Here is a 16085-nt window from a genome sequence, read left to right as displayed (position 1 = left end):
TGCGTTTTTTCAGAATTTTATTAATGATGTACTAAGTGCCGTCATAGGGAGGGGGGTTGTGGTCTATCTGGACGATATACTCATTTACACCCCGGATTTGGAGACTCATTGGGAGAGAGTGAGAGAGGTTTTAGATCTCCTGAGGGTTAACCAATTAAGTGCTAAGCTGGAGAAATGTGTGTTCGCGGTCAATAAGTTATGTTTCCTTGGCTATATCCTATCGGACAAGGGGTTCGAGATGGACCCTGAGAAGGTCAGGGCAGTCTTGGAGTGGCCGCGACCCGAGAACCTAAAGGCGGTCCAACGGTTCTTGGGGTTCTCCAACTATTATCGCCAGTTTATCAAGGGATTTTCTGAGGTTGTGAAACCTATCTCGGACTTGACTAAGAAGGGGGCTGACTGTGCTAAGTGGTCGCCAGAGGCACTGGCTGCGTTTGAAGAACTGAAGAAGCGATTCTCGTCCGCTCCCATTTTGAGACAGCCGGATGAGAGGTTGGCCTTCCGAGTGGAGGTGGATGCCTCCTCGGTGGGGGTGGGAGCAGTACTTTCTCAGGAGTTCGAGGAGGGTATGCATCCCTGTGCCTTCTTTTCTAAGAAATTCTCTGCCTCTGAACGGAATTATGACATCGGGGATAGGGAACTACTGGCAATAAAACTAGCGTTCGAACATTGGCGTCATTTCCTGGAGGGGGCCAGAAGGCCAGTCCAGGTATTTACTGACCACAAGAATTTGGTTTATCTTGGGTCGGCGAAGAGATTAAATGCACGGCAGGCCAGATGGGCTCTATTTTTTGCGCGGTTCCATTTTACCGTGACTTATGTGCCGGGTTCAAAGAATGTCAAGGCTGATGCTTTATCCCGGTATATGTCGACTGAGGAGGAACGAGAGGCGCCTGCCACTATTCTTGGGGATGGAGTGGTGGTAGCAGTATTGGGCGCGAAATTGGAGAAGGCCTTGATCGAAGCGCAACACGCTGCACCTTCCAAGATACCTAGAAACAAGCTTTTTGTCCCAACTACTCTCCGACAAAGTCTCCTGAGGGAGTGTCACGAGTCGGTTCTTGCTGGTCACCCGGGGGTTTCAGAGACCATGAGATTGGTGTCTAGGAATTTTTGGTGGCCAGGGTGGAGTAAGGATGTCTTGCAGTTTGTTCAAAATTGTTCGGTCTGTGCAAGAGCCAAGGCGTCGCATACCCGTCCCCACGGTCTTCTACATCCATTGGAACCTCCTAAGGCACCTTGGACTCATCTGTCTATGGATTTCATCACGGGCCTTCCGGTGTCTAAGGGTTTCACGGTCATTTGGGTAGTCGTTGACCGCTTCACGAAAATGTGCCATTTGATCCCGTTTTCCAGGCTGCCATGTGCCAAGACACTATCTGAAGCGTTTATTAAAGAAATTGTAAGGTTGCATGGTCTTCCTGAGGATATCGTTTCGGACAGGGGACCGCAATTTGTGGCTAAATTCTGGCGGGCTTTTTGCAGCAGGTTGGGAGTTACACTGTCGTTTTCCTCCGGGTTTCACCCAGAGTCTAACGGACAAACAGAGAGGAAGAATCAGGATGTGGAACAGTTTTTGAGGTGTTTTGTTCGAGAGAACCAGAATAATTGGGCTGCCTTTCTCCCCCTGGCAGAATTTTCCCTAAACAACCATGATTCCAATGCCACAGGTACCACACCTTTTTTTTGCTCCGGTGGTAGACATCCTGTTTTCGGAGTATTTTCTTCCATTTCTTCCCCAGTTCCGGAGGAGGAGCTATTTTCTAAAAAGCTGCAAGGGGTATGGTCCCGTATCCGAGAGAATCTGGTGCGGGCGTCGCACCAGGCTAAGGTCCAGGCGGATCGGAAGAGAGGAGAGTTGCAGTTCTTCCCTGGTGAGATGGTTTGGTTGTCCACCAAGAATATCAGGTTGAAGGTTCCTTGCAAGAAGCTGGGTCCCAGGTTTGTGGGTCCTTTTAAGATCATCAAGATGGTAAATGAAGTGGCGGCGCAGCTGCAACTACCTAAAAGGTGGAAGATAAACCGGGTGTTCCATGTCTCCTTGTTAAAGAAGGCCAAGAAGGGAACGTCTCCTGTTAAGGTTCCACCAGTTTCTGAGTCCGGGGAGTATGAGATATCCCGAGTTCTGGATAGCAAATATGTTCGGGGGAAGCTACGGTATCTGGTGGCATGGAAGGGATACGGTCCTGAGGATAATTCTTGGGTTCTGGAGTCGGATATGTCAGCCCCCAGACTCGTGGAGAGATTCCACAAGGAGTTCCCGAAGAAGGATGCTCCTAGAGAATCCGGAGTCTTCTCCTTGAGGGGAGGATCCTGTTAGGAGTATTTAGGTTCATTGCTTTCTTTCCTGGTTGATTAGTCTGTCCTCCCATTTGCACCTGGGAGGAGTGGTCTCTACTCTGTATTTAAACCCATGCCTCCCATGGTTCTGTGCTGAGTGTCGCTTTTACAGAGCTAGGCCTTAGCAGGAGGAGTAGGTGGTTATCTTGGATAGAGGAAGTTCCGTGGTTGGTTTTTGGGAGGTTTTGGGTGAACGAGTTGGTTTGTGTTTTCCCTTCTGTGTTCACCAATCCTCCCTCTGTGTATAATTGACTGTGTGAGTGAATTGCCTTATCCTTTGATTTCTACTCAGTTTCCCTGTGTTTGTTTCCTAGTGTAAAGTTCCTTCCCATATTGGTTTGGGGGAATTCTTTCCTACATGTTTCCTGTGTGCTGCTTGTGTTGTTAGTCAGCGCACACCCTTGTCAGTCCCTGTCAGTAGCAGCTTCACTTGTTCGTTAGGGGTGACCCCCTTTAGTCTCCAGTCCCTAGAGATCTTATAGGGCATTCCTTCTCCCACTTTCCTCTAGGCCTACGGTGTCAGTGAGAGAGGAGCTGTCGGGGTCAGGCTTAGCCTGAGAACAGCCGACCTACACCCGTGAGGCAGGGACCGGGTTAGCTAGGGGGAGTAGTGCAGGGCGAGATTCCCTACTGCTATCCCTTAGCCCCGTTGCAGCTACCTGGACTGACATAACAAGGAGACTACCTGCTGGGGAGCATAATAAGGGGGTATAAAATATATAGATTACATGATGGAGGAGAACGATATTGAGCCAGGACAAGCGGATGATTGAGCTGCTGGACTAATAATCTATGTATGCATATCAGGGGTACCCAACTCAAGTCTTGTTTGTTTGTTTTTTGGACTATTTCACAACTGAATAGTTATACTAGTTTAATAGTTATTAATAATGTAAACCTTAAAGTGGGCAAACACCAAAGACAAAATGTATTTTTACAAGAATATAAGCTTTATACTACACTCAGTGGCCAAAAGTCACGGGAAGGTGTGTCCCAGTCCCGGGTGTGTCGGATATGACGCTCAAACAGTGCGATGCGACCTATTGCCAGGATATTTGATCAGTCCGATGCAGACAGGTGTTTCATGAACATGGCAGCATGTCGTGAGTTAAGTGACTTTGAACGTGGCATGAGAATAGGTGCAAGAAGCATGGGGCATAGCATTTTGGAGATCACCCTGGTATTTGGGCTTCCGAGGTCAACAGTTTTGCGGGTGGACCTGCAATATTGCAGAGACAACGTTGGAAGCCACGTAAACTGGCGCACCAGTCGACCATGAGTGTTCAATGAACGGATGTCATGTCACCTCTGCAAAGTCGTATGGGGCTCTTGAAGGTCTACTGTGGGTCAAATCAGTCTTTCTGACTCTCACTGATGTCACTGACTGCTCAGGCTGCAGGCCCACTGAGTATAGTGAAGTCATTCACAGAACTGAGAGTCAGCTTGAAAGTAGAGAAGGCAGAAGATCTAGATTTCAGTCCTCCCCATCTGCCCTCTGCACTGGTAAATAATGGCGCTCTGGAGGACTGGGGTGCATGCACTGGTAAGCTTTATTACTATCTGGATTGGATAACCCCTTAGGACCTCTCACATTTCTTGCCATGCCAGTTTTGTGTTCCCAATGAAGTAACAATTCTGGTGCATCTCTTATTAATTCTATGTTGTGAAGTTCCTCTATTATTTTTCCTAGAAATTTGTGAGTAAATTGACTAGAATTTGAATAAAAGTCAATGTTTGCTCAAATCATTGACTTTTATAGGTACTCCAGAATGCCTTGTATCTTGTTTGTATATCATTACCTTGTGGTGTGGTAATAGTCTGTAGTGTAGTAGTGCAGACATGCATGTATTGTGCATGAGATTATTGCATCAACTGTAAATTGACAACTGTGGGTTACTCTTTCCCTAGTCAAAGCAGTGTGTCTGCACAGAGTCAATTTTAAAGAATCCAAACGAAGGGCAATCCCTCTAAAGTGACACCGCCACATGTATTGCAAAAGAATAATACAGAAGAAACATGTCTTGAGAGTCACTGTGATGTTCTGGTGCCACCTAACATTGTCTGACAGCCTCACAGTCAATAGTCAGTGGTAGGTGGACACCTTACAGTGCTGATACCATATAAAGTATATAAGGCCTGTTGGCTTTAACACAGGGCATTTCAGTGATGGTGTATGTAGGCAATGTGTGTGTTATCCATCTCACTGCATGATACAGAGCATTGATATCTTAAAAGCTTTCAAACTGCAAAAGAGCTAGAGAATCTTAGCAATAAGACAGATTAGTTAGATATAACCAATTACAGATAGACTACAGATAGCTTGTTCAAAAACTTGTTTTGAGCCGAAATAAATCTGGGACCTAGCCATCTGAACCTGAACTGAAATGAAAATTGAGAGGTTCATCTCTAATACCAACTATGCCATTTCCTGCTATGTGTGGCCATCCTATGAAGGATGGGGGAAATTAAGAATTACAGTGTTTCAAAGTTTTTGTTAGAATGTCACAATGTGTGGAATTGCTTGAAAAGGAAATTGAATTGGTTACTCAAACTGGAGATCACTTAAATGTGAACACATTCATTTCTGGAGAACTGACATGTCCTCTGTAGGGTTAGTTGTGAAAAGTCATATTATGGTTGCAATTTAACTTCAGTATTGAGAGACCAACATCCAAACCCTATGGTGCTCCTGAACCAAATGCACTAAAGAACCATTCTGCCACATAAAAGCAACCTCACTGTTCAAATGATCCGTGTCTACATCAAACTGTGCTAAGAAATACCTTCTCATCTACAATATAGGAATTAACTCATCTCCAGTTTAGTTAACAAATGCAAATTTGTGTGAAATCAATTTAACATAATATCACAAAATTGTAACAAAAGTTTTGAAAGACTGCAATTCATTTCTATATACACAAATAGGATAGTTATATCTTTGTGTTAAAAGGAGATCATGTTGCTGTTAGAAAATGTGCTTAAAGTATCACACATACATGGACATGCCAGCAAAGAGGTCAGGTAATGGAGGTCACATTTGTATATAAAGAAATATTTCCTGATATTTAGTCTATGCATTGTATTCAGATAGATAACCATTGAAGGCTATAAACTACCTAAAAGGAGTCATACCATGAAAACTATTGACATCAACACTGATCATTCAGGGGTCCGACAACTTAGACCTTTACAGAAGAATCCAAGGACAATCGTGTTTTACTCCATGGGCTGAGCATACACACCTCCTCTCCATTCATGTCAAGGACAGAAATAACCAAAGTAGGGCCACACGGTGGCTCAGTGGTTAGCACTGCAGCGCTGGAGTCCTGGTGTTCAAATCCCGCCAAGGGCAGAAAACCATCTGCAAGGAGTTTGTATGTTCTCCCCGTGTTTGCATGGATTTCCATCCCATATTCCAAAAAAGACATACTGATAGGGAAAAATGTACATTGTGAGCTCTATGTGGGGCTCACAATCTACATTAACAAAAAAAAAAAAAAAAAAAAAAGAAATAACCAAAGTACAGCACTTGCTATCCCTGGTGCTTACAAAGACCTACATGGAGGTTGGACAGTGAAGTCCACAGCCACATTGTGAATAGGAATTAAAAAAAAAATTACTTTTGGGATCAGTAGGAATCTATATGGTCAAACAGATCCCCACGAAACAGTAAGTTATCCTATGGATTTGTTCTATGAATAGGGGGTACATTATTTTTGTGATATAACCCCTTTAAGCTGGCAGAGATAATAGCTGACATTGTAGCATCGAAGAATTTCCTTGTAAATTACATTGGGAACTACAGAGACTGGATTCACTTTCAATATCATTTAGACAACAACTACAGTAAATGTTGTCTAAATGCTCAGAAAATAAGAGATTGCTGTAAATTATTTGTTTCATACACAGACTGGATATCTAGGGAAAAAATATAATTAAACCTTGCTGTGCTATGGATTGCAGAGTCAAAGCCAGGATTTTATATGTATATTGAATTTAGAAAACAGTGTTAGATATGAATTATAACTACATACCCGAGGAAATGTCAATACGATTTTTCTTGGACTTTGTTATGTTTACATGCACAAAAACTTTGCCTTCTGTTAAGTCTATTTCAACACTTCCAGTTTCATCTGAAAAGGTGGTGAAAAGTAGAAGACCGTTTGGATTCCAAGTACGGAAATGAAAGCTGAGGGCTAATACATCTTCATCTTCTCGTCCATGGACTTCCAGGTAACTTGTAGCATTAAAGAAGACGGGCACAGCATGTGATTCAACACAGGTAAAACTTAAGTTGTCCTGGAAGTAAACAAAAAATATAAACACCTTAAGAACACTACTTGATTTTGCCAAGACCAGTTATATTTTTAAATGGAACTATTTTGGAGTACATATAATTAAAAAAAAAAATTAGAACTGTTTTTGGCAAGCAAATAACAATAAAATAGCGTTTTTTCAATTTGTTGATTTTATTATTTTGCATATTCTAAGAGCCACAACGTTTTCAGTTTTCATTTAATCAAGCTGTAGGAACATATTTTTGCTGGATGAGCTGTAGTTTTCATGTCTGCTCTTTTGGTGTGCATTCAACTTTTTGATAACTTTTTGTTCCATTTTTTAGGAGACTAGAACTACAAAAATATACATTTATTGTAAATCTCATTATTTTCCCTATGGTTCTCCCTATGCAGGTTAAGTTACATGTTAAATTTTTAGTACAGGTTGTTTCAGATGTGTTAATACCAATTATGTGCTGATTTGTTTATTATTTAATTTTATCATAATAAAGTTTTGTGTGGGAAAATAGTGATATGTTTAATGATTATTTTTTTTTTAACTTTGTAAAACCTTAGACTTTTTTTTTTTTTTACATTTTTATTTAACCTTACTAGGGATTTGAACCTATGATCTCTTTATGGCTTACATAATACCCTGCCATAGTTTTGTATAGCAGGGTATTATACATTATACATCATATAGCCTCTGGATGGGCCTAACAGTCGTCCATCCGTGGTAGTGCAGGAGACCATGCTCAGGCCATGGCAACCCCTCAGCATCTTGCGATTGAGCTGCAGGGGGTCAAGTGACTGGTCAAGTGTTTTGTTTTTTTTTAATATAAAGGTAATTTTCTTTAAGTTTTATTATTATTTATTTTTTATTCTTTGATTTAAACTTTTTCTTTTTTTACTTTTGCATATCCCACAAGGGGACTTGAACTTGGGATCTCAGATCCCCAATACAGTGACCATATTAGACCATTGTAGTAGATTCTTCTAACATTTGCCCATTTTGGAAACAATTTAACCCCTCTGATGTGGGGTTAGACGCAGTACTGTCACAAGTAATAGGGTGTGAGGACCATCCTGTAACATACCTGAGCAGGAAACGTACACCAACAGAGAAAAATTGTAGTATTGTGGAAAGGGAGTGCTTAGCAATTAAGCTTGAACAAGAATCCCTGAGATACGACTTTTTGGGCCAACTACTCCCCTCTTACGTGGATGAGCTAGGCCAGGGGTAGGGAACCTTTGGCTCTCCAGCTGCTGTGAAACTACAACTCCCAGCATGCTCCATTCACTTCCATGGGAGTTCCAAGAACAGCAGAGCAAGTATGCATGCTGGGAGTTGTAGTTTTGCAACAGCTGGAGAGCCGTACGTTCCCTACCCCTGAGCTAGGCCAAACAGAGAAACGTTAGAGTAACCAGGTGGTTTCTTACTCTGCAGAATTTTAATTTCTCCATTGAGCATAGGTCAGGCAAGCTATAGGGTAAAGTGGATCCAGGGCACATTGTATGATGGAAACAATGGGGTGATTTAAAATGAAGGGAATTTTCAAAGGGTTTTGCAGGAGTCTGCATTGCCATAATTTGCCCCATTTGCATAAAGCTTGATAGAACTGTTGCATATTTAGTTCTAACACTTTTGTCCTAAGATGTTACTCTACTTTCTACTCCACACTCCTAGAGGAGTGAGAGCACAACAATTTTAGGAATATATCAGCTTGAAAAAATAAAATCATTCACTTATTTCACACAATTTAGCAAAGTGGAGTAAGCATTATGAAATGTAAAATGTCACAATTTTTTTCATGAAAACCTGATCCTGAAACCAGAATTCTGGTGTGAGGGGCTTGAGAAATTTCCCATTGTATTTTACTATTTTTTGACATTTCTGAAAATAATCTAATTGGCATTTTCATATCTGTATTTTTACATTTTCTGAATTATAACTCTGTATAATCAACAAAATGAAACTATAAGTTGTGTTTAATTTCGTCTTTTTTATTTTCAAGTCCTTGCAGATATCCATAATTTATATTAGAACATTTGCTCCTCTGAACAAGAGTTTCATTGCTAGTCTCAGTCTGTAGTGAATTTCAGATAGTTTTCTTTTTTTTTTTTTGTAGATTGTGAGCCCACGTAGGGCTCACAATGTACATTTCTCCCTATCAGTATGTTTTTGGAGTATGGGATGGAAATCCACGCAAACACGGGGAGAACATACAAACTCCATGCAGATGGTTTTTTGCCCTTGGCGGGATTCGAACCAAGGACTCCAGCGCTGCAAGGCTGCAGTGCTAACCACTGAGCCACCGTGTGGCCCCCTCAGATAGTTTTCTGCTGAGCAATTGAAATAAAAAGCTAATAATGAATTCCTACCATGGTAAATATTTTGTTCTGATTCATATCTATATATAAGAGTCAGTGGCGTAACTAGGAATGGCGGGGCCCCGTGGCGAACTTTTGACATGCCCCCCCCCCAAACTGACACTGATGCTGAAGACCTCGACCGACCCCCTCCTCCGCACTCTATTATGTCCCTTAGTAAGCCCTGCACACAGTATTATGTCCATTAGTGGCCTCTGCACACAGTATTATGTCCCTTAGTGTCCCCTGCACACAGTATTATGTCCCATAGTGGCCCCTGCACACAGTATTATCCCCCATAGTGGCCCCTGCACACAGTATTATGTCCCATAGTGGCCCTGCACACAGTATTATGTCCCTTAGTAGCCCCTGCACACAGTATTATGTCTCTTAGTGGCCCTGCACACAGTATTATCCCCCATAGTGGTCCCTGCATACAATATTATCCCCCATAGTGGCCCCTGCACACAGTATTATCCCCCAAAGTGGCCCTGCACACAGTATTATGTCCTATAGTGGCCCCTGCATACAGTATTATCCCCCATAGTGGCCCCTGCACACAGTATTATCCCCCATAGTGGCCCCTGCACACAGTATTATCCCCCAAAGTGGCCCTGCACACAGTATTATGTCCCACAGTGGCCCCTGCACACAGTATTATTCCCCATAGTGGCTCCTGCACACAGTATTATCCCCCATAGTGGCCCCTGCACACAGTATTATTCAGACCCCAGAGTATAATAATCGGAGACCAAGGAGAATAAAAACATAAAAAATTACTGTTTCTTACCTGTCCCCCGGCTCCTACGTGTCTTCTCCACTGCTGTCTTTCTTCTATGACGTCGGACGTCACATGACCCGGGAAGCAGGCTGGGTTCATGTGACGTCAGAGACGTCAGACAAGTAGGAAGGAGGCCTGGCAGGATCGTGGAGAGGTAAGTAACAGTGTTTTTTTACGTTCCCTTACCTCTCCAGTTCCACCGATCATTATACTCGGGGGTCTGCAAAGATACTATTTGTGGGGCTCATGGAGTCACTTACCGATCCTGGCCCAGCCAGAATCGGCAAGTAAATAGGGCCCGTGACGGCCTACTAAAGAAAAAAAAAAATGCAGCGGTAGCGGTAGTTACGCCCCTGATAAGAGGAATGTCAGCACCATTTTTATACAGAACTTTCAATGGCACAGAGCTACCAATCCCTATCACAGACATGCTCAATCTATTTTCTCCATTGTACTTTTTTTCAGAGTTCACATGGCTGGTCCAATTTTGTCAATACTTCAGCAAAAATGTTCAGATCACACTATTTTAGAAACCTATGATATTATAGTAAAATAGTCAAGTATTGAAAAGTAAAGATTATAACTATAATAGTTCCTTTGTTTTCAATCAGAGAAAATGGTCCGCACGCTTTGGGTTCTTCTTATAAAATTTAACTTTTAATCCATTGATTTAAAAAGATAGCAGAAAAAATTACATACACAAGTCGTGAAAAAGTTAGAAAAAACAAACTAAATAGTGATTTAAAAATCGCACATCTCTGACATGTTTCAGGGGCGTGAGAGGTTCTGAAACGCGTCAGAGATGTGCGATTTTTAAATCACTATTTAGTTTGTTTTTTCTAACTTTTTCACGACTTGTGTATGTATTTTTTTCTGCTATCTTTTTAAATCAATGGATTAAAAGTTAAATTTTATAAGAAGAACCCAAAGCGTGCGGACCATTTTCTCTGATAGAAAATAATGTGACATCGCTCCAGGAGGTTCACAGTGTGGACCGTGCACCTTTGAAGAGTTCACATAAAAAGAAAAAGGAATTGGTGAGCCAACTGACTTTATTTTTTTGTTTTGCTATATAGTAGTTCATGTCTGTAGAATAGTTGGATATTTTTTCAACGAAAACACATTTTAGAGGAATTTGAAATAAACATCTATATATAACTACTTCCATGAAACGTATTCACTAATCCAATGTTCTCTACATACTGTTGTATCCGCAGCTAAACCCATAGTCATCTAAAAGCAATGAAACAAGAGCAGCAGAAAAATGTTATTTAATGGCCACTAAGTAAAATATTAGAGTTCATCATGCTTTACAAATACAGGGCAAGGACACAGATGGCAACGTACCACATTATAGGAATTCATCTTCTTCCTCCTGGCAAGGTCAGTGATATTAAGTGAATTATACTTAATGCTTTCCATACAACCCTTGAAATTTCTTCTGTTGCTTGAGCTTGGCTTTCCAGACAAAGGCATACCTCCAAAGGTTAACTGCAATGGAAATAAACAACATTCATTTTATCATTTATTATTATTGTATTATTATTTGTTACAGGGGCTCTATCAACAAAGTTATGCTGTATGAGTCCCAATTATGCGTGAATAGCCTTTAAAAAGGCTATTCAGGCTCCGCTAATGTTATTTTAACCCCCCTCCCATTTTACAATAAAACCATAAAAACATATGTGGAAATTATACTTATCATGCACGATGGGCGTGGTCCGACGTCATCTTCTGGCACGCCTTCCTCTTCTTTCTTCTTCTTTCGGCGATGCCTTTCAGTCCTTGCTCTTCCCCGGCTTCATCAATCTCTTCTGGTGGATTGGTTCAAATCCGGCGCATGCGCAGTATCGCTCCCTCCGCAGCGCTACTGCACACGCTCCGGCGCCATTTTTCACAATGGCAGTATGCTCACATCCTTGAGGCAAGCAATATTGCACACGTGCTGGATTTGAACCAATCCCGCCGGAAGAAGAGGACGATGAAGTTGGAGAAGAGCCAGGACTGGAGGGCGTCACCGAAAGAAGAAAGAAGAGGAAGGAGTGGCAGAAGATGATGTCCTTGCATGACTGCCCACCATGCACAATAAGTATAATTTGCATATATGTTTTTATGGTTTTATCTCAAAACGGGGGGGGGGGGGTGTTACGCATATGTGGGGCTCATACAGCATAATTTTGCTGATAGAGCCCCTTTAATTAGAATATGCTTATCTTCAAGTAAAACAATGTGCAAAATTATTGGGAACGTATCTATTAGGGTGCAAAATATACAATGTATGCTCCAGAAGTGGACACCTGCAAAGTACCATTACCAGCTAACACCCTCGCCCCCCCTCCAGTCCACCTAAAACTGCGTTGCTCGCTTAATTAACCTCCCCCCCAATCTTCATCAGCCGCTCCCCTCTGCCAGTCCCTACACTGGCTACCCATAGCCCAGTGAATTGAGTTCAAGCTACTAACATTAACATACAAAGCCATCCACAACCTGTCCCCTCCATATATCTCCAACCTAATCTCTCGCTACCTTCCCACACTTAACCTCATATCCTCCAAAGACCTCCTACTCCTCTCTGCTCTCATCCGCTCCTCACACAACCATCTCCAAGATTTCTCCCGTGCATCCCCCATACTCTGGAACTCCTTACCAAGACACATAAGACTGACCCCCACAATCACAAGCTTCAAGAAGGCCCTGAAGACTCACCTATTCAGGAAGGCCTACAACATCCAATAACACTAGCACCACACCATCTGAACTGTCTCCCCCTCTTCTTCTGTCTCTACCCCCTTTCCCTCATAGTTGGAAGCCCTCACGGGCAGGGCCCTCTACCCCACTGTGCCAGTCACTGTTAGTTTTATATCTGCCTGTATATTCTGTGTATTGTGTGTAACCCCCAAATGTAAAGCACCATGGAATTAATGATGCTATATATATAAACAATAATAAAAAGCTAGTGCTCCATAGCATCATGGCATTAAAGTCTTGAAATGACTGTCGTCATTTTAATGTTTTCATTAAACCAAGTAAATAACATAAATAGCATGGATTAGTGGCTCTAACAGATTATCTTCTTTAGTAACTCAATTTCTCAAATATCCCATTCACTTCTTTTACAATAAAGAAAAAATGTAGCAATATGTAAGGAAGAAAATTACCTCAAAGTCCAGATCCAATTTAACAAATTCTCCATTAGTTTTAAAATGCTGTACATGGTTGTCAAGTGTAAGGTTAATGTGCTTTTTATGGCGGTCTATTATCACAGAATGCCAATGATGGTCATCTAGAAGACTTCCTGTTGTCACGGTGGTATGACCATAAATGTTTCCATATTGGTTACTTCCTATTATAAGATGAAACAGGATTGTATTACTAAGTGGAAAAGATGGAACGTGTATACCCTACATTAAGTGACATAGTATTCCCAATATTCAAAAGCAATATAAAAATGAGTTTTGTTTCCAGAATTGTGTTATACATACAGTGTGTACAATACACATTAAAATTAGTGATGGGTGAACATTGCAAGATTCCTTTTGAAAATTTATGTCAGGTTGGCCGATAAATTTTGTTAAGATGTATTCAGTCTGAACTGGAAATTATTATACCTTGGGGCTTCTTCAGACCTCAAAGAGTAATAATGGGATGCCCAGGTAAGGTTTGGAAAAAATGTTCTTACTCACCTTTATGTGTTTTCCCTCACCTTTCTTGGGCTCGACAGCAGCATCTGATCTTCTTTAACCTCTTCCCGGCATACATTATACTATTACAGCAGATGTCGGGTCTTTAAAGATGGCGGCCACTCTGCTGCAGAACAGCCACTATATCTTCCGGGTCTCTGTTGTAATGTATACTCTAATGGCATTCATTGCACTGCAATGTAAAAAATGGCTCCCAAGGCCGATTCCCATCAGCCCCATACCTTAGCTGATGCAAGCCATCTCCCAAGCAGCAAGATTGTGGGATCTGACCTGTTCCTGTGGCAGCCTGGAGCCTTATGAAGGATCCAAGGCTTGTGATAAGAGTATCACTACTATTGCTGGTCTATGACAAGCATCAATGGTGATGTAGCGAATCTCACACAGGCTGCCATACAGTTGTATTGTAGTCTATGGGACTTGCAGTCAAAAACAGTTGTCAATATTCTGATTCCCACAACACATTGGCATCATGGTGTTGATACCCCCCACAAAAATAAAATGAACCCTCAGTGAGGTGTCTATTGGATTACACTTTACCTCACTGAGTGATCATTTTATTCTATTTATCAAATAAATGTTAGGTTTTAGTTTTAGTTAGTTTTATCATCAGTGCTAAGACATATGTTGCATTTCTGATATTTTTAGTGTCTCCCCCTCTGAATGAGGTGGTGTAGCCACCAACGTTGGCTGATTCTGCTTTGTTATACCCCAACAAGACCTGTAGTTGGGTCTAAGTGGTGACTAGGTGCTGGTGTGATCACAGAGGGTGGAAGGTTCAAGTGACAACTGGAAAAAAAAAGACCAGATGCTGTGGTTGAGCCTAGGAAAGGTGAGTACGATTGTTTTTCAATTTTCTGCATTTTTTGCTGGGTCTCCAATATTCTGGGGACTGTTATATTTGGTTACATTATATTAATTGACTATTGCACTATGTTATGTAAATTAATCATAAATGTTACATTAATTTGTATAAAATGTGCTATAGAGAGATAGAGAGACAGGTGTTGGTAAATTATACTGAACAATAGTAGAGACCAAAAAGACACAACGGGAATAATTGTCAAGTATATCCATATAAAATTTAAAAATAATAAAATCTAAAGTAATGTATAAAAATGATTAGTATTAATAAAAATCTCAAAATATTTCTCAAATAATATGAAAACAATGTGCAAAAAATTTGCATTTAAAAAAAAAAACATGAATTGAGAAGAGTAAAGTATTAAAATAAACAGATATGTAAATGAGAAATACTTGTTATAAATTTTGAGAATAACAGTCCAAATATTTTTGTACTTTTCTACGCCAGAATTACCAAAATCTAATTTCTTTACTGCACAGGTAAATAGAATTAAATGACCATATTGTCACAGATGTCAAAGAAATGATATGTCATCTGTCTTTTCATTATAAGAATAGATTGTTGGGAAATGAAATGTAAAATTTAAATTGACGTGTCAAATAGAAATGAACCTTTACACAGATTCCAGCTCATGATTTTATTCCTGAGTTTAAATAAGGATATTTTCAATGCCCAAGAGTAGAAAAGAACTCATTGACACAGGTGACAAAGACAGTAAAATACTGAACTATCAGGGAATGAGGTAGATATAAGTATTTTATACTTATTAAAAAACAAAGTTCACAATTAGAATAAATTTGTATGCTCGTTATCTGTGGTAAAATATAGAAATAAATTTGATAAATAAAATTAAGCTATCTGAACTAAGGCTAGATTCACATCACAACTTCCCTCTACATTCAGGACATTTTTCATGAGATTGTAGAGTATCCATAAACTATCATTAGCCAGATTTCTTGTTGGCATATGCCAATCTACCCCTAGATTAATACGCTTTTCAATGCAACTATATAAAAAAAATAGCTCCTTAATCAGTAGGTTACTGTTAAGGATAGGCACAGTTTGGATAAAGCGATCCTCAGGTTTGGTTTGGTGAATTTATTATACTCTGGGGTCTTTTCAGACCCTAGAGTATGATAGGAATAGGCCCAAGGGAGGTGTAACATTTTATACTCACCTTCCTTTACCTCTTTTGGGCCTGTTTGCGGCATCCAGGGATCTCTGTCCTTCTCCTCTATGTCCATGACATCTCAGGAGAGTGCCATAGCTGGCATCTAATGTTCTTCTGTGATGTCACGCACAGGGGTGAACCTTCCCCTTTCGCCGCCCGAGGAGAAGTGCAGAAAGCCGCCCCCCCTCCGCCGCCGGGGGAGGGGGCGGAGCGGTGGCGTGGCTTAGTGGAGGAGGCGTGACTTAGCGGAGGGGCGGGGCTTAGCGCCGTTCGCGGCAGAGACGCAGGCCCGGAGACTGCCTGCTCTCTGCCTGAGCGTGCAGGGAGGCTGCTGGAGCAGCGCTGCTCCAGTGGCCTCCCCAAACCACCGCTCCGTGCTAAGCCAGTCCAGGACAGCTTGTCCTGGACTGGCTTAGGTTAGCAAAAATGCCGCCCTCCCTGAGGCCCTGGCATAGCGCCACCTGAAGCGCTCGCTTCAGGTCGCCTCATGGGAGGTGCGGCGCTGGTCACGCACCCAGAGTCATTTCTGAGGCCTGTGATTGATGATCTGACATTTTAACTCTGAGGCCCAAGCACAGGATTC

General features: G+C 41.6%; 1 protein-coding gene across 1 annotated transcript in view; it reads right to left on the bottom strand.

Annotated features, from left to right (window-relative positions):
* Nucleotides 1-16085, bottom strand: part of CNTNAP2 (contactin associated protein 2) — a 1390705-nt gene that overhangs the window by 690009 nt on the left and 684611 nt on the right. Inside the window, exons 6-8 of the mRNA XM_075271239.1 lie at nt 12927-13111; nt 11116-11259; nt 6375-6639 (exon numbers count right to left, since the gene is read on the bottom strand). Coding sequence (XP_075127340.1) covers nt 6375-6639; nt 11116-11259; nt 12927-13111 — 594 coding nt within the window. The remainder of the gene's footprint in view (nt 1-6374; nt 6640-11115; nt 11260-12926; nt 13112-16085) is intronic.

Source organism: Leptodactylus fuscus, chromosome 4 (genome assembly GCF_031893055.1).
Source record: "Leptodactylus fuscus isolate aLepFus1 chromosome 4, aLepFus1.hap2, whole genome shotgun sequence".
Lineage (NCBI taxonomy): Eukaryota > Metazoa > Chordata > Amphibia > Anura > Leptodactylidae > Leptodactylus > Leptodactylus fuscus.
Note: the sequence above shows the minus strand (reverse complement) of the source record. Positions and strands in the feature narration are given on the sequence as shown.